This window comes from Microtus oregoni, unplaced genomic scaffold (assembly GCF_018167655.1).
Source record: "Microtus oregoni isolate MIOR12 unplaced genomic scaffold, Mior012 000008F_ref0000371, whole genome shotgun sequence".
Taxonomy (NCBI): Eukaryota; Metazoa; Chordata; class Mammalia; order Rodentia; family Cricetidae; genus Microtus; species Microtus oregoni.
Genome location: NW_024543067.1, coordinates 8,991,858 through 9,018,563, shown reverse-complemented (window position 1 = coordinate 9,018,563; position 26,706 = coordinate 8,991,858). Strand labels below are relative to the sequence as shown.

Genomic DNA, 26,706 nt, shown 5'->3' with positions numbered 1-26,706 from the left:
GTTCCTCATCCATGCGTAGGCTAGGGAAATTCTTTGCCACTGAGCTACATTATCATCTCAAGAATAATTTTTAACAAACATTACTCAAACAGTTGTGTATACATCTGGAAACAAAAAAGGCAACTTCATTATATGTAAGCTAATCTCAAATAGTTGATAAATTTATCTGAAGCTAAAGTCTAGAATATGGAGACTTCTTGAGATAAATATAGAAAAACTGAAACCTCTATCCAAAATAATTTCTAAGATCTAAGTTGTGTTTTATACCAAAATGAAGCAAAAAGGAAAAAAGTATGAAATATACTTTATCAGATTCAGAATACACATTCACTATTTCTAAGAGAATGAAAACAAAGAGTTACAGTGTTTGGCTGAGATTTATATAATAGAGGACTCCCACCACGATTAAAAGTTTTTCCATACTGAAGAAGAAACCATTAGTTCTGCTGTTAGATATGAGTCATCCTCTTCCCATGTACAAGCAACTGATAGTCTCCTGTTCTGTAGACTGGACTTTCCATTAACTGTTTTATTTAGCAGAAGATTTTTAGCCTCCTGTGATACATTCGCAAAGTTTAGTTTTATTTCTCAGCAACTGTAACACTTTAGAAATCTCTTCTGTATTCAGCCTTAATCTAGAAGGAAAATGTAATGTTGGGTAGAAGATGGAGGCAGCTAGAGATCATCAAATTAAATAAAATATATCAGAGTAGGAAAGAAAAAAATTGCATGTTCTCACTTTTTTGTATTCTATATATCCCTTCTAATTTCATGTCATATGCAATATATTAATATATATTGCTAATTAATTATAAATTAATATACTATGTAACATTCCATATGACATGACCCTGAAAGTGAGATGTTCCTGGGTAACAGTCGCAAATATTTGAAGGGGAATGATGAAGAGATTGGAAGATAGAGGATAATGTGTTCTAAGTACATGATTTTCATGCAGGAAAATATGTTTATGAACCCAAACACATTTAGAACTAATATATAACAACACAAATTTTATAATTAAAAATCACTGTGATTAAGAGATGAAGAGATGGCTTAGTGGTTAGGAGTCCTGGCTGCTCTTCCAGTGGACCTAGCACTCATATGGTGTCTAGCAACTGTCTATAACTCCAGCTCTCGAGGATCCAACATGTTCCTCAGGCTTCTATTGGCATAGCATGAACACGATAGCAGGAAAACACTCTCACACATAAAATACAAATTATTTAAAAGCCTAATAAAACCAATATTGTTGCATAAAATTTGTATAATGCTAAAGTACTTTAAAAGAAACTGCAGTAGAAAGGAAAAACAAGCCCAAAACAACAGTCACATTAGCATATAAAAGATATTCATCTTAGAAAAAAATAAATTTAGCTTCTCTGCTGCTTTCATAATAACATCCATTAATGGCAATGCCAAGTCATACTGAGATCTGGAAGAGCAAGTACAATGCTTTGAAAGCTATAAGAAAGTGGGGAACTACTTTGAAATCAAATTAAAAAATATACCTACCTTAGAGCAACACAATAGTATCCCAGGAACTTAATAATGTAAAATGAAAATTTCCTACTACAAGTATATCTATGTACATCAAACTGTAGAGTGATATTTATGTGGTCACCAAAAACTAGAACCAAGTAACACTCATCTGTGGTGAGCAGACACAAGGCATAAAGGCTCCATATAAATTTCCATAATGAAATCACATAAAATGATGAACAGCATGATAGGAACTCAGATGCACTTTCAGTAACAAAGCTGCCACGTTACAAAAGTGCCCTTTTGTACTACATATTTGAAAATGGAAAACTATGACTAGGGCAATAGCTTAGTTACATTTGATTCCAAGAATCCAGATAAAAACCAGATACAGCAGTCCATGTATATAAACCTAGCAATGTGTGTGTGTGTGTGTGTGTGTGTGTGTGTGTGTGTGTGTGTGTGAGGGACAGACGTAGATCTCAATATACTGGCCAGCCAGTATAGCTATTTTGTGAGAATCAGGTTGAAGGAAAGACCTTGCTTAAAAAAATGACTACGCAGAGAGATAGTAGCAGACACCTACATTTGACATACCTCTGGCATATACCACACACCAAATTAAAGAAAGGAAGGAAGGAAAAAAGGAGCAAACAAACGAAGGAAGGAAGGAAGGAATAAAGAAAGGAAGGGAGGAAGGAAAGAAAGAAAGAAGGAAGAAGAAAAAGGAAGGTAAAAAAGACAGCTACTTAGAAGTGACCAGCTGTAGAGTGGTGGACAGGCCAGAATAAGGTATTGGAATTGGTACTAACTAGTTTTTTATGTATTAAATGTTTGTGCATGTGAGAGAGATGGGGAGATAATCGTTTTAAGTATTAATATTGGTGTTGCTACAGAGCTATATTTATTTACCAAACACAAAGAACTTATTCTGAAACAAAAACTTTAAGTTCTTTAGAACAACTGATTTTCAAATACAGGTATACTTCCCCTTCTGCTAATATCTACTTTGCTTTTGAAAAGCATACATTTTGTAAAACAAATATTTTTTGTTGTTACTCAAGCTAAAAACTGTTAGCCACAAATTAGACACGTATATCTTATGGTCTACTCCCAAGACCCTGGCATGACTGTTTGTAAAAGCCACAGCAGGCCGAAAACTACATGGAAGCCTTTTTCCTGACACAGCAGAGGAGTTGCACATATGCATTCCCAGAAACTGTGACAGAACGCACCAGAACTGCTGAAGCTCAAGTCAAACCAATGGAAATGAGCACTTAACCATGGAAAGAAGAGCTTACGAAAAGCCTCACCCCTATCTGGGGATTTATTAACAACTGACAGCTGATGGGAAAGGCAGAATTAGCTTTCATTAAGACTATAATCCTTAGCCAGGCAGTGGTGGCGCATGCCTTTAATACCAGCACTTGGGAGGCAGAGGCAGGAGGATCTCTGTGAGTTCAAGACCAGCCTGGTCTACAAGAAATAGGTCCAAGGAAGGCTCCAAAAAAAGCTACAGAGAAACTCTGTCTCGGAAAACAAAACAAAAACAAACAAACAAACAAGCAAAAAAGACAAGAATCATTGTAGGTCAACCATGCTCCAGGATATTTTCTCCCTCCCCAAAATGATAACTTTCTAGGGAGATGGGGATGGATCATAGATGAATTGCAAAGAGGGATTGAAGAAGATAAAAATATATGGTGTAAGAAATTCCTAAAGGATGAATAAAGTACTTCTAAAAGAAAACATAAGTATTATATCAATTGCGTTCATATATTTCCTCTGAATAACTGTTTCCTATTGCATTTTTAAAATCATGGAGCATTTTGTTATTATATTTATGATTAAATATTATTTGTCTAGTGTGCTAGGGAGAGAACCAGTGATATTAGTCTTGCTAGATCAGCACTGCACTGATAAATTACTACACAAATCTAATTGTTTTTTATAAAGACACTTGATGCACATGCTTGTACATCAATTTAAAATACTTTATTTGCCTCTGTGTGAAAAAGTGATGGGTGTAGTAACATTCATCTAAAATGTGCTTTGCTTATTTTCACTGGGGTTAAGACTTACTATATTTTTTCTTTGTATTCAGTTCTGTTATTGGAAATATACATGATGGGTATTTACTACTTTTTCACAGGAAGCTTAATTTTCTTTCTGCTATTCAAACTGAAAAAGATGGAACAACAGCAACAAGCTGGAGACGTTTTTGAGTTCATTTAGTAACAAGGACAATATTGGAACTGTTTTGAAGAGAATCTTGTGGGCATGATTTTATGACATTGTAATCACCTGAATAACAATTACCGTCTTAAAGGAAGGAACATGATACCTCAATAATTGCTCCACAATTCAGTTCTTAGTGACAAGCTAATGATGTCCTTGGCCTTCCTTCTCAATTTAGATACTGTTCCTAATGGACTGCTGCATAAATATCAAAGTGGTAATGCTTTCAAGAGTTGTAACTCCTTGGTGGGTTAAGTAATTTGGTAAATATCACCTTCCTTAGGTCTCTGCTATAATTCAGAAGTCAGACACCAAATGTTCATGAATATTAATGAACCAAAGCAGATTGTGTTTTTGGTTTGTACTCTTGGCAGAGAGGTCAGATTTTCCCTTTTACTTTCAATTTTCTTCCATCAAGATTAGAGTTTAAATTTGTGGGAAATTTACAGATAAAAGGCAGACAAAGAAATACAAAATTGAAAGTAATAAAAAGCTTCCATCTTTATTTTCTAGTATGCTTCATTAAGAAAGGTTTCTTTTTTTTTATTTGCTTTATTTTGTAATAAATCATTAATGAACCCAAAGACAGAGTGGCAAGTTATAACAGATCTGAATTTACATTTTAGAAACATCCACCAAACATTTAAATAGGAAATAAATATATTTACATTTTATCTTTCTATTTCACTACATTGTAATATGTATAAAATATATAACATTTATATTATTTATTATCATTAGAGTTAAGGTATAACATAAATTGACATGAGTTTAGGGTATTAAGGAGTCAGAATAAAATACAAACAGAAATTCTAGAGATGTGGATCAAGAGAGTCCTTAAGCTCCTGAGCACAGCAATAGCAACAGGAACAAAATATTTATCGTTAAGTGTGAACACAGACACTTACCTTACAGAGTTAAGCTTAAGCTTGTCCTTGCACTGGTAGAGCTTCTCCACACTTCGGGTTTGAAACAGTAAAGTGAAGTGATTGCTATGAATCACTGTTCCTCAGTGATAAATCAAGCATCACTTAAGCCCAGCATTTGACATGGAATATACTATGAACAATCATTGTGACCTAAGCAAAGGATATGTGGACTCATCAGCTCATGTATCCAGAAGAAAACCGCACTGTCTATATAAAAATTTTTTCTCTGTTTGCCATATTGACTTGGTATTCATTGTCTTTCTTCTTATTGGGCGACTTTTATGAGCAAAGGCTTTATAAGAGGTCTGTTCATGACCGAAATGTATGAGAACGCAGTAGCTCATGCTGCTCCTTAAAAGTAAGATTGGATGGGAAGCATTTGGAGTATTTATTATTTTTAAATCATCCTTTAAAGTGTTTTTGAAGTTGCACTATAACAGACTCAAATGCCCCTGCTTTGATATATTTCAGTGTTGATGGTTTGCTATTTTAATCACATAAAAGGTATTCTCAACAATTTTCAAGTGGTTTGAAACTCTTGTCTCTAACTCCCAAAACTACATTGCCCTTTAAGTTTATACTGTGCACACTGTAATCAGCCCTTTAATTTGCCCCCATATACATGCATGTGCATACACATCCACCAAGGCACTGGAGGGGTTAAAACATCATGAAGTATTCTCATATGTGCTTAATACTCAAACTTGCAACTTTTGAAAAAAAAAATCTCCTATATTGGAACCTACCTAAGTTACGGAGAAATTGAAATCTGTGTTTCAATTCATTTCTAAACTCTCTCACTGAAGTAGCCCAAGGAACAACAGCAAATAACAGTGATTAATAGCACTATAAAGAAAGCATAAAACACTAACTGTTAAACTGATGAAAATCAGAGCAGTATTTTCCTAACTGCTGCTTGCGCCACTAATCGTGTTAAATAGCAATTTCAGCATGAAGATATGCCGATCAATATTATAAATAGTAACAATACTAAGGTTGTTTTAATATGTTTTATTTCAAGCAACACTTTATAGCTGAATTCAAATTATGCTATATATGTATGTGGAAAATTTTATTTCAGTATAATTAAGGTCAACAATTTATACTTGTCTCTATACATGTACTTATGTATCTGTAAGTACACTAGCTCTATACTCAAAGACATCATCTCATACTTTTGCCGTTTTCACAATGGGAACACTGGTAGAATATTGGAGATAACAACAATAAAAGCATAATTTGTTTTTGTCTGTTTAAAGAGAACCTTGTAAAATCTACATCATTTTATGTGTTGTTTCACCTGCACCACATGCATCCCCAGAGATGCTGAGTCTGGAAAATGGCATCAGAACCCCTGGAACTGTAGTTACAGATCACTGAGTGAGTGCTCAAAGCAAGTCTGCCTTCTTTGCAGGAGCAAAAATAATCCTTAAAGCTCAGTCACCTTTCCAGCCCCATGAAATTATCTTACATGATTACAGAAGAATTCTGCATTGTTTAAAACCCAGATTATTTCCTTTTTTTTTAGTTTTGATGACTGTGGCATATCACAAGCCCTACAGACCAGGTCACCCACCATGTGGCTGCACCTTGCTCAGTAGCAGAGGTTTCAGAAGAAATAGTAAAATATGTCCATATTCACTCCTTCTACTTTATGTTAGACAGTCAGAACTCTGATGTTGGTGGCATCCAAAATTTGCCATAATCTTTGTGTCTGGTTGATATAGTAAGCAACAATTTCAATATTACTATTGTAGGGAAACATTGAATTTCTTATAGTGTTTGTAAACTTTTATTATTAAATTTTTTTTTGTTCTTTTGGAAAGGCATTTTAGTTCCAATCTTACATTAGTGAACTCCCCGTTAGAAAACTGGTCATTTAAAAAGAGCTAAAACAGTTATCAACTGAAATGTGTACAAGCAAAAATGGGCTTCCTTTTTACTTTTCAATAAGTACCCAGTTGTTTAAAAGCAGACATCTACAGAGCCTTAGATGAGGGCCAGAGAATGCTTCCTGCTTTGTGTGACTAGCAAGACCCCATTCCCAGCTGTGAGTACATTCTCCATATTGCCTATTTCTGTCCTTTTCGTCTTCCTAACACTAACACAAGCTAGCTACAGCAGTCTTAATCTATTATAACTACTTCATCATACTCCATGGCATTCTAGGACATGTATTTTGAGAATTATTTCCAAATCTCACTTAATTTACTCAATAAATATACTCAAATGAAATTATTGCCTCTGTGGCTACTTTTCAGGAACTTTTTAATTCATGACTAAACAGAAGAGGGTTACAAAGTCCTATTTCTTAAACAGAATTTGTTGACATAATTTTCTCTGTAAGAATTTTGGGTCATATCAATTTATTAAAGTCTAGTTTGTTTATAAATATCATTAGGCAAAAGAGTATAAGAGTGTTTACATGAAGAACAGGGAAATCATGAGTGTTTTAGCCATTCAGGACTAATACCATTTTTAATATAAAACGTTTTTGTAGCATTCATTCAAGAAGGAATGTTTCATTTCTTAGTGTGTATCACAGGCCAATGTGATTATCTTTACTTATTCTTCAGAAGATTTAAAATCTGGTAAACACAATCAGAGTGCTCATGTGGAAACATAAGATGGGAATATAGGAAGAAACTCATGTGGGTAGGTTAAGGTACTTCTATCCTTGAGGGTTTAATGTTTTATTATTATTTTTGCATGCTACTTGCCTTGCTTTACTTTTTAATTTATTTACACTCACAATACAATGATAGGGCATTGGTTCATGATCTGCCCACTATGTCTCTGTCATACAAAATAATCTAAAATAGAGAAATAGCCATTTAATTGGTATTTTTATTTATAGGTAGCTTACAATTTTTGTGTTATTTACATACTTTACACCAATCATTCATCACCATACACGGTGACAGCTGTGTCCTGATAAAGATCAGAGGAGAAAGAATAGGCTTCTCTGCCCATTCCGGGTTAGTTGCGGATACCTGCCAGGGTAAGATCTACTACAGATACCTCCTGACATTTTTCCCGCTGGAGTTGAAGTCTGACTCCATTGTTGACATGGTTACAGCATGGTCTCTGACGGATGAAAACGAGGAGTGACAGCGGGGCTGCTAGGCAGAACTCAGTCTGTCAAGCCACGTGCTTTGCTTTGCTTGTAGAAGCAGAGGTGGCAGTAGCAGAAGCAGCAGCCTGATTGCCTAAAAACTGAGGGTCCAAACAAGCTACTTTGGCAGCAAAAAATGAATGGATACAGTGAAGAACAGCAAATAAATTTGAAAATTCCAACTCCTGGAAGGAAAGGAGAAAGAAGTAAATCAGGGGAAAAATTTATTTTTTCACAAAGTTGTCAATAAGCAGTCATTTTTATGTATAACATCTGGAATCTAGCATATGTAATATATTAAAATACAATACTCTCATAGACATGTTATAATGCCAAGAAAATTGGAGACTGATTAAGAAATTTATAAGCTTAGTGAAACTGATATACAGTTTATGATCGCAATGAGAGTAACTCATACGTAGTAAACAACTGAGATTAATGATGCGTATTTTTTGTTATTTAGTTTCACATTTGTGATGGAAGATGAAGAAATTAGAACAAATTATAATACATCAGAGAACTCCTAGAGAAAATTAACAGGCCTACTGTGTTATCTTGGGGTTTGCAATAGGAACACAATAGCCTTCAGTGTCTCAACAGTTGTCTTTTACCTTTTCATAGTTCAGAGTCAAATTAGTATAGTGCAATTTCTGAAAGTAGTAAAATACATTCACTTCTTTATTGTATTTCCCAAAAATTTCCACTTACAAAGTCTTTTTAAAATTCTGTCATTATTAGCTACGGTTTATTTTATTCAAATTAAAAATTAATTAAAATATTATATCATTTTCTCTTCCTCTTTCTCTCCTCTGTGCAATATTTACCATGTCCTCTCCTCTCATTCTTTCCATCCCAACTACCCTATTACAACCTTCCCTCTTAAATCTACGGTCTCATCTTCTCTGATTTTATACATACACATTATATATAATATATTATACCATAATAATATTATATGGTATAGATATTATATATATAGATTTATACAAGTGTGTATGTGTTCTTCTCAGTTCACGAAGATAAAAAAATTTTGAATGCCACTGAACACAAATATTAAAGCAGTGTTTCTTAAAATTATTCCTATTAAGTTGAAGATTATAGCTTGTTTTTTAGTCTCTCCAATTACCTAAATATCTGGGCACTTTAAGTAAGATCTAGGTTTTTAATTATTCTACCCATCTGGTTCATTATTGTCCAATAATTTGATGCTGATCAAGACCTTACAGTTTTATATTTTTACCAATTTAAGGTTTGTAGTGTATGACAGGAAGACATAGATACTGAGAATAGACTGTAGGAGACTGATGGATCTGGGTTTGACCCTAATTCAACATCACCTCCTCCGCCCCATGATCAACTCTTGCAGTCATAGCCATCCCTCAAGCTCCCTTGTTCACACCTGTATGAATTCACAGAGGACAGTCTTTCCTTTCTACCCATTTTTTTTTTGTTTTTCTGAGACTTTCAAATATCCAGAGGCTTTACATGCTGTTTCCTTACAACAGAACTTTCCTGACATTTTTTTTCCACGAGCCTTACTAAGCAAAACCTAATTTCAAAATTTAAGTATTTGGTCATTCAATAAATATTCATCACAATACTTCACTTTCTTTTGAAAAACATGGATCATAAAGAAAGACGATAGACAAGAAAAGTCTGATGGTACGTCAGAGAAATCAAGAGTTATTAGAGTGATTTGATAATCACACGTTTATTAGGAGTTATGGTCATCATGGGTATACCTTCACAAATAAAGACAGACAATGCTCAGGATATGTCTCTAAGAAAATGAAACAGTTTTTTGCTTATTATAATATAAAGTGTATTATGATATGCTACAAAATCCTACAGGTCAGACACTTACAGAAACTTCAAATTGAACTATAAAGGATATGTTAAACAAATAGAAAGGGATGGAAAATATCCCCAGAAGTAGATCGCATAATGCTTTATTAACCTTAAATTTTCTTAATACTAATGAGAAGGAAACAATGGCTTCAGAGAGACATTGGGTAACAGAAAAAAAAAACTTCTGAATTAAATCAGTTAGTGTATTTCAAGGAGGTGTTGACCTAAGAATGGAAACCAGGAGATGTGCTACACTGGGACAGGGGTTTTGCTTTTGTTTTCACAGGAGAAGAAAAACTATGAATACTATCAAAATTAATCAAGATACTCTTTGAAAAGGAGAAATCTCTTGATAAATAGAAATGACAACTTATTCACAGAGGGGACAATTCTACAGGTTCCATGGAAACCTCATAAGGGTTGGGGCAGGGTTCTGTTCTTGTCTTTGCAGAAAAATACCCATCTTCAAAAAGTCAAGAGATCTTGGACATCTAGATGTCTAAAGAAGAAAGACAGCAATCCAAGCAAAGAAAAATATGGCTTATGATACCAATATCCTCTGCAAGGTAAAATCTCACACCTAAACATATATATGAAATGGCATTTGCAACTCACTTGAAAATCAAAGCTGACTTTGGAATTAGACAGTAGCTCTCCTTCTCTAAATTCAAGCACATTCTTAAAAGAAAAATTTAGAGTCTCTGTCTCATATCAGAAGCCACCTGATGTGGGACAGAAAGAAGATAAAATCTAGGGCACTAAGTTTATCAAACCTCTGCTTTCAAAATTTTTCTTCTCCCCATACCTATTTTTGTCTCTATGGTACCTTTCTTCAAATTCATGTCTATAGAAAATCATACTCTCTGTTTTGACATGAATATTGTTTAAGTTTTCCACAATGATTAATAAATTTTTATATATTAATCTTTTAAGTTTCCAGGAAGAAGATGTGGCCCCACAACAATGATTCTATCTGGTTGATATGATGCCATTTTGCTGATAGCACCATCGGTTTGGGGCTACAAACTGATGAAGATGATTCTATCTTGGTTAACTGAGATGGTGCACCTCCTTAAAAACTTAAGGCAGCCAACCAATGTTAATATTAATAAATTTACATGAATATGCATTTATAGAACATTTTATTTATAGAACATGGAAAATCATTTTAAAGAACAAAGTAAGTGCAAGCACAATGATGCTTCATTGATAGTTATGGAGAAAAGAAAGAGCAAGAAACAGAGGCAAGTAATGTGTGGAAGACACATGAGATTGAGGGTTCAGAAACCAAGCCACAAGAAAAGGGAATGAAAAAGGAACTTTTCTAACCTCATGGGAAACAAAGGCAAGGCAAGAAGATAATTACATCTATGTGTTGGAGATGTGAAAGAGAAGGAATGAGTACATAAAAGCTATGATCACAGTTCCTACTTCAGAAATGAAAATATAAATGGAGAAAGTTCTCAAGAAGGAACAATGGAAAAATGCCTGGGTAGACATACTAGAAAAAGAAGAATCACATTATTGAAAGGAAGGCTTATGGTAAGGATGTAGAACAGCATGGTAAGCTACTGTATAGAACATCACAGAGTCATGCTTGGGAAGTCCTTGAAAGTCATTCTAAGACTCACGCTGAACTCAGGTAAATGACTGGAAAAATAAATTTTGCCAATGACTTCATAAAAGAAAAAGTACAGTAGTTTTCCATACCACAGGATTAAATTTACAATTTGGTATTATTTATTCTTTATTTCACAGAGGAATAATATTTTTATGAATTATTTAAACTAAAAAATCTTACTGTTGATTTCATTATAGGGTAATAGAAAAAAGTAAAAATTTGAATTTCTGCAAATTATACATACAAAATTGTTTAAAATTTCCATTGACCTAACAACAGCACTATCATATTCCAGTTGACTATAACTTAGGTAAAACTATGTGAAAAGTTATTGACTAATTCATCTTCTTTAAGTCATAACTACTTAGCAATTATTTCATAGTTGTTTAAAACCATATTCTTTGCAAATTTATACTTCTATTTAAGGTTTGATAGATTACTATAAAGCAGCTAAATTTCCAAGGTATTTTTTAAAATTAAGAAACTGCTGTATGGCCCCTTCAGGTCTTGGCATGTTGTTTTAGTCTTATGTAATTATAGTTCATACCAGATTAAAACTACGACCCAGAATCAGTTGGGTGTAATTTATCTGGAGCAATGCTTTTCAGTGAAAATCTGTCACTAGAGCCTTCAAGTAAAAGTACTTTAGGATCACAGTGCTATTTCAAGGTAGGCGGAAAACATTTGTGCTTATTGATCCTACACATTCTCCTCATTGCATCTTTAAGGCACTGATGTATTTGGAAATGTATTGTGTGATGGCTCTTTTGTGTTTACCTTTGCTTCAATTTGTTTAGTTTCTGAATTCTGAAACAAAAATTTTATTTTGCTTTTGCCGTCATCTGATGAGCCTTTAAGCTGAGAGAATTTATACCTCCAAAGTATGGCCTAAAAGAAAAGAGAAATGGAAACAAGTAAGTCAACAAAGTTTATGTCTGCATTAAAGCCAAGAAATCATGTATTTTAAATATAAAAGTTAATCATATGTAGTAATATACCTCAATATTAATATATAAATTTAAATTCATTCTTTAAAGGTTATCTTTTAATATTTAATATTCAATCTATCATTTAACATATATATCAGGTGTCACCAAAGTTTTTCAAAGACATCACTTAAGTAAATTCTTCAGTGAGGTAGTACTATTCTTTTCCTAGTAAAGAGAAAAATGTCTCCAGTAGACATTCTGACCTCTATGGTTATCTAACATTAGTCTTGAAAAAATAAGATTAGTACAATTTCAAGTGTACACATAAGAGTCTACAACAATGGGTAGGAAAATATTTGTTTTTCACCAAAGTATATACGTAAATATGTACAGTATGTCATCAATATTGCTTATTTAGTTTACTTGCATTGAGAAACTAATCCACTGTGGAGTAAGGGGAGCACTCCTACATTGTTGGTGGAAGTGCAAACTTGAGCAACCACTAAGGAAATCAGGGCATGTACAGCTTTAATACCTCAGATTTTTCTTACAACATACAAGATCAGTTTGATTTCCTGTGAAAGGAATTAGTTACTGGATCCACACCATCCCTGAATAGTGTACCACATGCTGAACATGAATACCATCAAAGTATTTGGTAGTAGAGCCTCTTAAAAAAGCCACCATTTTTGCTGATAGCATTGAGCCATGAAGTCACCTTTTAAAGAAGCCACATCTGTACTCACTACCAGCAGACAAAAAAATGCAGCTACCAAGAAACCATGGCACACTACTCAGTGATGGTGTGGATCCAGTAACTTCCCAAACTTGGGCGATAAACATGGGTCATAAACATGCCTCCTCCATGAAACTCGACTCTCAGAGAACTGAGAGGGAAGTGTCAATCACCAACATACCATGATACAAGTTACAATAGTTTTTCTGTTTTTACTCACACAATAAGAAAATAATACAGATGCACAGTAAGTACAGATTCAGACAAAAAGAGCCACTAATTGGGTCACAGTGTGTTTTTAAAAATGTGTAGACTTAAAAGAGAGAATAAAACGAATATATACAGTATTATATTTAAGAAACAAGTTTTAAAATAATAAAAATATCCTTAACACGGTATAAAGTAAAATAAGATAAATAAGCCACATAAAGATAGGCAATACACAGAGAGTCTAGATCATGTATATTGTTGTCTTCTTTGAATTGTTTAGCTGCTAAGAGACATTTAATTATAAAAAAGTGCTAGATTCAACCAACATATGTATTGTAAGAATAACTTGACATCAGAGTTTTAGACAAAGGGTCTGTTAATTTGGAAGAGAGATTTTGCTTCTATTTCCATAGAAAATGAAAAGCAGTGAAATCATTCAAACTTAAAAAATGATCAGTCCTAGGTCCTCCCCTCTCCATCCATTTCTAGGAAGGTGAACATCCAAACTGGCTAGGTTCCCACAAAGCCAGCACATTACGTAGGTTCAAAACCCCGTGCCATTGTCCTTGGCTTCTCATCAGCCCTCATTGTTCGCCATGCTCAGAGAGTCCAGTTTTATCCCATGCTTTTTCAGTCACAGTCCAGCTGGCCTTGGTGAGCTCCCAATAGATCAGCTCCACTGTCTCAGTGGGTGGGTGCACCCCTCGTGGTCCCGACTTCTTTGCTCATGTTCTCCCTCCTTCTGCTCCTCATTGGGGGATGGGGAGAGGAGTGGGGGGAGGGGAAGAAGGGTAGGAGGAGGGGGAGAAGGGTGGGAGGAGGGGGAGGGAAATGGGAGGCTGGGAGGAGGGGGAAACTTGTTTTTTTTTTCTCCTTTTTTCAATAAAAAAATGGAAAAAAAAATGATCAGGTTGATCAAGGAGGACTTCCTGCAAGGACAGATGAAGCAGGAAGATCATGTGTAAATCGTTTTGGGGAGAGCAGGTATCCGCAGCTTCAGACTTTGGCATAGAGTTGTCGGTCAGGGTGTGTAACCTGCAGCAGTCATGGCCAGCCATCTGGAGCTGAATAACAGCGCCAAGATGCCCACCCTGGGCCTGGGCACTTGGAAGTCTCCTCCTGGCCAAGTGACTGAGGTCATGAAGGTTGCCATTGACATTGAGTACCGCCACATTGACTGTGCCCAGGTGTACCAGAATGAGCAGGAGGTTGGAGTGGCCTTCCAGGAGAAGCTCCAGCAGTGATTCTTCATTGTCAGCAAGCTGTGGTGCATGTTCCACAAGATCATGGTGAAAGGAGCCTGCCAGAAGACGCTCAGCGATCTGCCGCTGGACTACCGGGACCGCTACCTTATTCGTTGGCCAACAGGTTTCAAGCCTGGGCCTGATTATTTCCTACTGGGTGCATCAGGAAATGTGATTCCCAGTGACAATGATTTTGTGGACAATTGGGCAGCCATAAAAGAGCTGGTGGGTGAAGGTTTGGTGAAATCGGTGTCTCCAACTTCAACCCTCTCAGATTAAGAGGATCCTAAACAAACCTGGCTTAAAAGAGAAACCTGCAATTAATCAGATCGAGTGCCACCTGTACCTAACTCAACAGAAGCTGATTGAGCACTGCTATTTCAAAGGCATTGTGGTGACTGCATACAGTCCCCTTGGCTCTCCTGACAGGCCCAAGGCTAAGTTCGAAGACTCTTCTCTTCTGGAGGATTCCCAGGATTAAGGCAATTGCATACAAGTACAATAAACCTACAGTCCAGGTGCTGATCCAGTTCCCCAAACAAAGGAACTTGGAGATCCCAAAGTCTGTGACACCAGCACAACATACTGAAAACCTGAAGGTCTTTGACTGAGCTGAGCAAAGAGGATGTGACCACTCTAATCAGCTACAACAGGAACTGGAGAGTGTGCACTCTGATGAGCTGTGCTAAACACAAGGATTACCTCATGCGGCTTGTTTTATACAATTCCAGTGTGTCGGGTTTTTTTTTAATTTTTGTTTTATTTCATTATTTCCCTTAAAATCCAGACAAAACAGAGTGGATACAGTTGGGAGGGGAGGTTGGAAAAGCTGCCAGGTGTAGAAGAAGGAGACACTGTAATCAGGATATATTATGTGAGAAAAAAAATCCATTTTCAATCAAAGGGGAAAAGTGAATAAATGGGTCAAAATATACAAAAATCTATAAAGTAATTTGCAATTTCTGTCTTTACAGTGTATGATATATGCGAGTGTGCTTCAGGGACTGTGCAAGATTTTCTCTCAAGAATGTGAAAATTGGATCTTATTTATTCATTAAATATTTCCTGCTAACCATGGTAATCTTGATTTGTTGAATCTGATTGTGGTTACGTCTAAATAACCATATTTAATATAAATATATTTATATATAAATATATAAACAAACAAAAATAGCATTAATGTGTGCAGAACTTTCAGTCAGAAAAAAATGTTTTAAGTAATGTGAATTGACAGGTAAAAAATTATCTAGGTTTAGAAGTGAATTAAATGTTTTATGTGACTTCATATATATGAATAAGTATTCAAGGAGGACCACACAACACATGACCTCAGTTTTAGTAACTCAGAGGTTCATGATCTGTTTGGTATAGATTACGTCAATAAACTTATTAAGCCTTATAAGTGAACTCTTAGGCAAAAAGCATATGATTATCTCAGTAGATGCAGAAAGAGTCTTGGAGAAAATTCAACACTCATTTTATGATAAAAGCTCTGGAGAGAACAGGACTGGAGGGATATATCTCAATTTAATAAAGGCTATATATGACACTCTTTTTTTTTTAATTTTCGAGACAGGGTTTCTCCGTAGCTTTTGGTTCCTGTCCTGGAACTAGCTCTTGTAGACCAGGCTGGCCTTGAACTCATAGAGATCCGCCTGCCTCTGCCTCCTGAGTGCTGAGATTAAAGGCATGCGCCACCACCGCCCGGCTATATATGACACTCTTACAGCCAACATTGTCCTAATTGGAGAGGAAACTTATGCTTTTGAACTATAATATGGAACAAAATGGTGCTCTTCACTATCCCTGCACTTTTCTTTATATAATGATTGAAATCCTAGTCAGCAATAAGAGCAGAGATGGAAATTAAAAGGATATAAATAGGAAATGAAGAAGTCAAAATATTCTTATTTGAAAATAAACATTCTTAGAAAGAGAGCATTGAAGCATTCTTATTTACAAAAGACTCAAAGATATCTCGGATTATACTGAAATAAAAAGGTGAAAGGTCAGTACAATAAAAATGATTTGAGTTTTAAGATCCCATTCATCCTCAGGCCAGAATTCAAGTTTCAATATAATATCAACCAAAAATTAATCCCTATGTGTGATAAGATGTCAGTTTGTATGAGGAGATTGGGGGTATGTTGAGCACTGTGTCCTTCCTTGTTGAAGACAACTTGCTTAATATTTGAGATAAACACATATCACAGATACTTATTATACACTCCAGTGAACTTTTGGGAACGGCCGCATCACCTTCCTGACTAATCAGGAAGAGAATGACATCATGATAAGATATTACATAGATTACCACGAAAATGCAATATACTAATAAATATACTAATGCATCTTATATTTAAGCTTTGTACCTAAACCATGCCAAAAAATAAAAGTACAAACTACAAATATCCTATATTTAGATGACAGTAAAATTCTCTCAATTCTTTCTTTACATGATATTCTTTTCATCCATACATTTTTTTCTTTATGAAGTAATTCTGTACCTATGAAGTAATTCTGTTCCTTCTATATGCTTTAGTCTGTAGGAAGAAATTCAAGCTGATAATTTTGCCAGGCTTTAATTTTATACTAGTGTTATAGAGGTGAACAGGTGATATGCAATCATAAAAAAGATATGGAATTCTGAATGGTGGTGAGTGAGGGAGCCCATGTGTGAACCAGTTTCCATCTGGAGTCATTTCTGGCTTAAGGAAGTCTTTGAGTTCAAGCTTGCTTGCTCTGCTTCATCCAGTATCTTTGAGGGCTATGAGCAACAGCTGTGCTAGCCCATAGAAAGAGCAATTTGCCCAGTGGAAAGAGCACATTTTTCTATTAAGATTTGGAATGGTGTGTGCCAGCCAGAGGCACTCCTTCTTAGAGATTAGAAGCTACTTAGCTCAATAAAATAATACACCTGCTTGAGCTTCCTCCCAGGGATAGTGCAGGAAGATGGTTAACTGATTGTACTGTTCATTGTTCTGCCTTTTGACTGTATTTAGAATATATGCTGAGAAATAAACTCAGGGCTGTTTGGTATTGGTCTTCAGTCCTCCCTATCTATCCTATGTTTCTGTCTTCATTTCTCTTAACCTTCCATTTCCTATAACCTCACGCCCCCGTCCAGGTACTCCTTGCTGATTCCTGTCAGAGTGGATTCTGACAGGTGAGAATGATTTGGAAGAAGATTCTAGGATCAGCGACATTTTATGCATCAGAGTAGTGTAAACCTGAGCTATGAAACCTAGGGCAGAGCAGAAAATTATTTAAAATGCAAGCAAATGCCAGATCTCTGAGAGGCTTCCAGTCTAACAAAAGCACAAACTTTAAGCCAGAATGGAACCTCTCCATTGAACAGAGTGATGCTGTAACACTAAGTCATGCAGACAATGGGAGAGAGAAGTACTTGGGCCTGGATGATTTTTGATTCCCTGGCTCTGTACTTTGATTGGTTGTGGTTTTCTGCATCAGTTTCCCTTTGTTGCATGAAGTTACCTCGATGCAGGATGAGGACATCACTTATGATGATAGACTCTGGAGAGGAATGGTCAGCATCTGGCTGAATGGAGAGGCTAGATACGGCCTTTCAGCTTAATCTTATGGAGGCATTTTGTTAATTGCAGTTCTCAGATAATGCTAGCTTGTGTCATGTTAACAAAAATTAAAAGCAAAAATCAACAACTAGATACAGAAGAAAGTGACTGAAAAACTACCAAGATAAGTGAAACAGTCTTTCAAATTTCCTGCTTCATGGAAATGTCTGCTAGATTCTATGAACCTATAGGCTGAAGATGGATGTTCTAATGTTACAGAAGAACTTTGGGTGACTATCCAGGCAGCGATGTCGCTGTCAATTCTAGAGTTTTGAAAGTTGCTTACAATGCACTTCCTGTTTATTTAGGCAATATTATATCCTTCTGAGGTCTTTGATGGAGTTGAAGAATAGATAGTTATAGTTTTACTTAGTTACAATAAAAGATAAAGTAGATATAAATACTGTAACTGTAATTCTTGCTTAATACCTGTTTCGTTTTATGTAATTTTACTATGTTAAAATTAAAACCTTCCTTTTTATTTAGACAGAAAAAAAATCAACAGCTAGGTCAGTATGTTATTTGTTACTAAGTTTATTTTCTTAAAAGTTGCATGTGTCTAAATAATTAAGAGACAGGCAAAACTTGTGCTTAATTGGCAGGAGTTTTGGATTCTAAGGGTGACAGTGTTTGTTTCTGAATACACCAAAGAGTAGATACTGGGTAATTTACAAGTAACACCACTTTTTCTAGTTCTGTTGACTTGGAAGCCAAATATCAACAGTATCATAACAGATATAGTTCATGATGAAAACTCACAGTGTTTAGGTACTTTGTCCTGAATTGAAGTGCTACCCCCTGGAAAGAGAAGAGAGGCTCTCAAGACTGAGGAAACCAATAAAATCAACAGAGCTTGAGTAATAAAAGAAAATCTCTGAAGCTCAGAGTGTTTCGAGATTCAGAAAGCTTTTCAACAAGGTTGTAAAAGCAGAAAGCAACTGCTAGAGGATTGTGGCTTACAGCATCACTGCCCAATGGAGAGGTTCCACTCTAGTGTAAAGTGTGTGCTTGTAGTTTAGTTTTAACACTAAAAGCCTTAGTTCTGGCTTTGCTTGCAGTTTAAGTAATTTTCTGCTCTGTTTTGATAGCTCAGGCTTATATTATTCTAGAGGAGCAGTGTCAGGATTCAGGGAGGACTAAGCATGCTACTATGGCTTTTTGATGACCACTGCTAGATACTAGAACTGTAAAATCCCTTTTCAAAACCTAAAGTCTATTGCAGAGGACAGGGCTTGAATGAGTATTTCCACAATATGTAGAGGTAGCCACAGGATCATGTAGACGTAATTAGCTCCCTCTCTGCCTCATCTTCTACTACACTGACACTTCAGTTCTACTGTTACCAACTTGATAGCTCTCACCCACATAGAAATTCCTGTAGCTGCTACTGATCACTTGTGCTTCTCTAGGACACTCCTTACACATAGCCCAGTAGGCTGATCAAGCTAGATTTGTGTGGGATGGTGGATCAAGTCCACGTATTGGTGCTTGTCATTGAGCATGCAAGTGTGTATTCCCTTCTTTCCACAGAAGGAAGCACAATGGCTCACACTTTGTATGCAAGATGGCATCTTCCTGCTGCCAGCTTATGTGATAAAAGGCAGAGGTGAAAGAAATAAGAGTATTCCCTGAAACTCCTCATAGGAGCACCAGTCCATTAGTGAGGGTAGGGTCTCATGCATAACAACTGCCTTAAAGAAAGAAAGACAGTAAGGTTCATAGTAGCTTTCTCCTATTTACAGGGCCTGCCAGAAGCATGTTTTAGCGGATAGGAGCAACATGGTGTTGTCATGGTAAATCAAAACAGGAAACAAGCACAATGTATTTAGCTATGATTTGGAGAAGAGTCAAGAGGCCTGGCTGTTAGATTCAGCCCCAAGATCACACTGCAGAAGGTGGCTGTGATGGTAAAATATGTGAGCTAATGGGATAAAGCCTCGTCGTTAAGGCCATGTTCACAAAGGATATGGCAGGACTCTTGTTCTTTTCTCTTCCTGGCCATGATGTCCCCTACCCCAGGCTCAGAACAAAGGAAGCATTGCTTCATGGACTAGTAGCTCTGAAACTCTGTAACAAAATCTTTTCTCTCTCAAGCAATTCACAGGAACAGCATGTCTCCTAACACAGATTGCATGGCCAGAGGAAATAACATGTTTATGATGGAGACAACATCCACTGAAATATGGGCTACTTAGAAATAATCTTTAAATGTTATAATTTCAGCATAACATTATAAGGTTGATATATAACACTTATTTATTTGTTTAATATGTGAAGTGTTCCAAGATGGGTTTTTAAATTATTTAAATAGTTGTACGTAAGTAAAATTCATAATTCCAATATAAACTAAAATACATTAAAAATAATTAAGTCAAGCATTCTTAATGAAAATCACATTAAAAAGAAAATTATCAAAATGTATAAGAAATGAAAATTTTGAAATTTAAATGATAAAGATGTCAAGTACAAAGAATACGGAAAGTAGTTGTTATTGTTTAGCAAAAAATACTTTTGTCGTTTACCTGATGTTGTCATTATGCACTTTGAATTATAAATATGGACATTAAAGTACATCTTAATTTTCATGTTACTCCATAATATATTCAAGTAAGAGTTTTCAGGAATTTTATGGCTGTATTTGCAAAATATTCACATAAACTTTGGAGTCATATATCCCTTGAGATTTTAGCTTAGATTTGATTTAAGGTATGCAAGCACTAGAAAAGAATTATCTGTTAGATTATTTCTGTAAATGGATGAGCTTTTGTGTGTGTTTTTACAATAAATCCAATGTTTTTCATTATCCTCAAAGCAAAAGGGATTGACTTAACTGAAAAGTAACATTAAAAAGTCCAGCAGGTTAATAACTTGTCTGCCTCTGAGATATTTATTAGACGGTTAGGTTGCTAGAAGAAAGCTGTCAAGCTTCCACAGAGCGTCCTGTGCAGAGGTAAGACTCCTGGGAGTCCTGTCATACGTGGCTCCAAGTGTAAAGTTGCTAACACACATTATCTTTCTTATTTTCAATTTTTCTTCCTGAATCTTAATACGTCACTTTCAATGTAAAAATAATTAAAACATGATAGAAAAGAAGCATAAAGAATAGCATGGTAGAATTTGTGTTATAACTGTAGAAACACATTACAGAAAAAATTCCAATAGAGTGAACCATAAATGTGTTCTCTGCGGGTGGATGCTCATAACTTTGAGTACAGTTTGTAGCCACACCAATTATCTAGTTTTCTGAGTACACATGCCATCATACTTCTTATTGATGCTATTTTATTTTTGAATTGCCTTAATCCAATCAGACAAACTTGGTTACTATGATTATACTATTAACGACTATTTACCACTCACTCTTGCACCATTGAATATTTCCTGTTAGGATTGGTATTTTGGTTTATTGGCTTCATAGATGAGAATGACTATTGCCTGTTTTTCTCTCTTGGAAACTTGCATTGCATAATTCCTTCCATTGGTATCAGAGGTTCTCCTTTGGGAGGAGGCTTCCAGGTCAGCTCCAGCTTAGTTTTCCAAGTCTTGTCTTGAAAGTATGTGATGCCCTAAGTAAATTTTATATTATGATGTGCAAGTTTTAGAAATTACTGCTGTTACACATGGCATGAATTTTACATATTCTCAAGAATAATATTTACATTTTATATCTTATTAAAATTAATAATAGAGATAAGGAAGACCATAAGCTTATAACAACTTCAGACAATAGACTAATGCTTACAAATATTATTAATCTTTTATGGGTATTAATTTAAAAGATATGAGCTAATCATTATCTTAAAATGAAATATTAACACATTATGTGTTATTTATGACTATTGGATATCTCATACAAAAGAACTGGTTCGAGTAGCCTATATTAGAATTAATCATGTACTATATAATTCAATCTTGAAGCTGTAGCAGCAACAGTAATAAAAGCCTAACAGATTAAAACCATGTTTGAAAGCTGGTAGTCCCAGAGCTATCTCACAGAGAAACACCAATAACAGATAACACTGATTAAACATTTAACCAGGTTGGAGAATGAATGCTTTTCTGCCTTCATCATTACTCTGGACATTTATGCAGCATAAAATGTCCTGTGTGTAAAATGCTCCTGTGATTTAGGAAGAAGCGGCAGGTGAGTCATGGCAATGGGCAATTAATGCCAGCATGCTTATATTCTTTGGGTTCAGTTGTCCTCTGTTTGTAACAGAGACAAGATGGTTTTAAAATTTTTACTAAAAATATGTTTGAATAATATGCAGTATCAATGATAAGAGAACCAAATATACACCCACCAATGCCCTAATTGGTTATCCAATGAGAAGTAATTGACCCTGAAAGCATACACACAGAAAAACTAAATGGACTCAGCAGGGTGTATTTGTTTGTGTGTGTTTGTATGTGTAAAACAATAACAAAGGTAAGAACATCATGAATTTGAGAGAAAATAGAGGGATAGAAGGGGTGCACAGAGGAAAGGAAGAATGATAATATTTTTAAAAATATGGTCTAATAGATCAACAGTTATGAGCACTTTTTGCTATTGCAAAGAACACGGGTTTGATCCCCAGCACCTACGCTGCAGTCAATAATTGTCCATTACTCAAGTTCTAGGGTATCTAACAGACTTTTTTCTTCATGGGTATCGTGTACACTGAGTACATAGTGATACATATAGGGAAAATGTTGAAACACACAAAATAAATATATAAAATTCTAAATTTCTCAAAAAGTAACTGATGCAAAGAGAAATCACTAATAAATAAAAATGTTCTTCTGGGAATATGGAAAGTTACCAAAGTGGATTTGGTGATGTTTACACCATTTTGTAACTGTACTTAGTCTGTATCATAGGAGTGAAGGATATAGTGTGTATATTATATTTTAATAAGGCTGTTAATTTTCATAACAGCAGCCACAAGTAAATGATCAAATTTTTCAAATATTTCCTAGAGACTAACAAATGACTGAGTATAGACTGCTGGCTATATTGACTCATATTAAGTAAACACAACATTTCCAATTTGAAAAAGACTATTTTCATTCAAATAAGTTTCATTTATTCCTATATATATTTATCAAATTATTTTAATACTCAGGTTGATTAATTAATCAGTAGATTAGTTATTTCACTAGATTAACACCCACAAGCTTATTTTTATTTGATATTAGTTTTACTAAACATATCAGAAGGGTACATCTGGAAATTTTAATTACTGAGTATTCTTTAGGCATCCCACAGAGACCACAAATTATGTGACATAATTTTATTCTTCTAGCATGATTTATTGGATTTCACTGTGAACACGAAACTGCCATTGCAATCTTTAGATAGTGGGATCTTTCTGAATGACAGTCACAGGTGCTGGGTCCTGAACCATCGTAATTCTCTATGAATGTGCTAGTGTCTTGCTCACATGACCAGTTCAGTAGACCATTCGATCCACTTCATCCCTAAATAATCTATACTCTACTTTTCTCAACTATGTCTTACCGTCTTATTTTCTATAGAAAATCTTATGCACACAATAATTTGAGAGAAAATTAAGAACAGATTACTCATTAGTCTCTAAAACTACTGAGAGGGAATGCTTCAATTAATACCCTCCTAGGCCATCCTTTAATAAAGGAGACAGTAGCAAGACACATTCCTGCAAACTGAAGACCACTGAAGATGCTGTAGCATGAACTAGGAGACTGGAACTAGAAGAGCTGGAAGATCACTTCCAACTGATAATAAAGAATGGAATACTTTAGTTTTTTACACAATCCACCAGACTGACTATTTTTAAAACTATGATTGTTCAGGAAAGTCCATTTCTTCCCAAAGGACATGAATGATTTGTGAAACACGAAACCCATCAGAATATTCAGTATTCACATTAAGTCATGTGTTTAAGGCAGACCCTCATTTGTTAGAGTTTCCAAACACCCAAGCTGCACCATTCCATACGGAATTCTGAGACATTAACTATAAAAACCTGTTCCTTATATTCATCATCTAGATTTAATTCAGAAAACTCGTGACAGAACTGACAGAACTCTTCAAAATAATATCTAGAGAAAAAAAATTTCCCAAAAGTATGAAGCTATATTTTCAAAAGGAGAATAAATCTGTATCTACTATTAATCAACTGTTATGCATCTTTCTATCATCTATCTTTAAACTGGCTGTTGCCTATCATCTATCTTTCCTTTATTCATGTATTTTCCACAATCTACCTATATGTCTGTCTCTGTCTCTATAAAATCCATCCATCAATCATCTCTTTCTATATTTATATGTATATCAGGACAGAGTGATATATATTTACTTTGGTATAATAATTATCCATTAATCATGCTTTATTAAAATTCAAACTTTGTTTATGAAAAACACATTAAAATGTAAATTATGTTCCATGAATGAAAATGAGGATCTTAAATCCAAAATACAATTATTTTGAGTCCAGCAAAGACTTCAAAGGCTTTTCGCTCATTCTCAGTTGACAATATTGTCGTTCTAATTCTCCCGCCACCCGGAACATATTACCTTTGTTGCTGCATCATAGCAGATGAAGCCCGAGCTGAAGTCAATCGTGAGGCCCATTAGGTGACTCTCCAGCACACAAGCATAGGTCTTGCACTGGGAAAGCAGAGAATACTGTTAGCTTCCAGGTGATTGGTACAGCATCACTATCAAGGGGGAATATAACATATTCTCTATGCATGTAATACTTAGCATGTGCATAAGTAAGGTTCAGTAAAATAATAAATTCCTGACATGAATATGACTCTAGGTTTGATCCCCTGCATCATAATTTTACTTGTAAAATTTTGGAAAGATAAGTAAATATAGATACTAAAATATTAAAAGGACATAACTCATATATGAAACAATTTGGGCCTCATATACAACATGAAACATTTTTATAGCTAGTTTTCTAGTTTTTTTTGAATTTCATTTCAAGCTAAATGGTTGTATTAGATGAACTATAATCATAAATAACATGTGAGGGAACTGTTTCCTTCAGCAATTTTCAGATGCTAATTCTTATATTGTATTTGTTTGTATTATATTTATATAATGTATTGCCTATCACAAGTGCCTATAATTATGACTTACCATAACAAGTTATTTTTATCAGAATGTTATATACATATGATTAAAGCCTAATTTGCATTAGAAACCTAAAACCATGATAACTATTTATTTAGAGTTAAAATAGTAGATTAGAAGCCATACTTAATGGGTCGAAAAAGTACATGCTTTGGTGTGATTGTATTTGTTTAATACATGGGCTTCTTAAATAGCTGGATTCACTCATTAGTAATATATTAAAACTAAGATCAACATTAAAGAGGGTTCAAGGCTACAGTGTTTACTTTTATGTAGTCTTAATTATTTGCCATTTCTTTGTACATCCAATTAAAAGGAAGATTCCAGGTGAAATTGTATTTGTTATAGTGCAATTGAATTTTCTCATTAAGTTCAACATTCCTAACTAAATTATGTTGCCTCAATAATCATTAAATGGAAACAAATAAATAGATAAATATATAAGTTGAGATCCAATAAAGCCTTCCTGTATAACTTAAAATGTCAACAAATCTGAGTGTATTTAATGCATTTATATAATAAAATGCTTATTTATTGTTTAATTGTTACATTTATGTAATGAAAAGTTATTTTACTGTGAAAAAATTATTCTTTTGTGGAAGCTCCAACATGAATCACTTTGCAAGATGTTTGCATAATTATATATTGTATAGCATCTACAGGTAAAATATACATAAAACAAATATCTTAAAGAACCGCTGGACATAAATTTTTACTACCAAATAAAGACACATTCCGAAAAAAATCAAAAATAATTTTAAATAAACGTAATTATTTTTTGACATTAGTGTACTTTCCAAAACATATTTAAAGAAGTAACTGTTGAACTGGGTTAGTATAGAGTTATGACAAATGTTAGTTATAGTTATGACAAATGTTAGTATATAGTTAAGACAAATGTTAGTATATAGTTATGACAAATGTTAGTATATAGTTATGACAAATGTAGTATATAGTTATGACAAATGTTAGTATATAGTTATGACAAATGTTAGTTATAGTTATAAATAAATGTGTCTTTGACCCTAGTAAATGTGTCAATGACCCTAGTAAAATTATAAAGGCAATAATCTTAGCCTAAATGAATTACATCTCACATTACTTTTAGGAAATTGTAATTTTTATTTATTTATATACTTATTTTTGGTTTTTCAAGACAGGGTTTCTTTCTTTCTTTTCTTTTCTTTTCTTTTTTTTTTTTTTTTTTTTTGGTTTTTCGAGACAGGGTTTCTCTGTGGTTTTGGAGCCTGTCCTGGAACTAGCTCTTGTAGACCAGGCTGGTCTCGAACTCACAGAGATCAGCCTGCCTCTGCCTCCCAAGTGCTGAGATTAAAGGCGTGCGCCACCACCGCCCGTCACATTATTTTTTAAGTTAGGAAATGTAACCTATTTTCCTATGTTGTGGTTTTTATGTTTCAATATTCACTACATTTCTTAAGTTTAATTATAAATTTAAATGATAATGCAGATTGTATTCAAAGTGTGTACTTTCATGGATCATCCTTTCAAATAAATATGTTAGCATCTATACTATGTTTATTACAGGTTCAAAATAAAATATGAATAAGTAAATAAATATATTTGAAGGTAGACATCATCACTTTGTAGTCTTTGCAATATTAATTTATTTCAAAATAAAAACACTTATATATC

General features: G+C 34.6%; 1 protein-coding gene and 1 pseudogene across 3 annotated transcripts in view; one reads left to right on the top strand and one right to left on the bottom strand.

The window, feature by feature from the left end:
- Positions 1-4,226: 4,226 nt before the first annotated feature.
- The window catches only part of Sntg1 (syntrophin gamma 1), a 409,578-nt gene continuing 387,098 nt past the window's right edge, over positions 4,227-26,706 (bottom strand). For 2 of the 3 annotated variants that reach the window (XM_041657058.1, XM_041657059.1), the window contains 3 exons: positions 24,487-24,579; positions 12,011-12,121; positions 4,227-7,949 (listed from right to left, as the gene is read on the bottom strand). In XM_041657058.1, coding sequence (XP_041512992.1) covers positions 7,791-7,949; positions 12,011-12,121; positions 24,487-24,579 — 363 coding nt within the window. In that variant the 3' untranslated portion in view covers positions 4,227-7,790. The remainder of the gene's footprint in view (positions 7,950-12,010; positions 12,122-24,486; positions 24,580-26,706) is intronic. The other variant, XM_041657057.1, reaches the window with a different exon arrangement.
- On the top strand, positions 14,155-23,917 carry LOC121451499 (annotated as a pseudogene).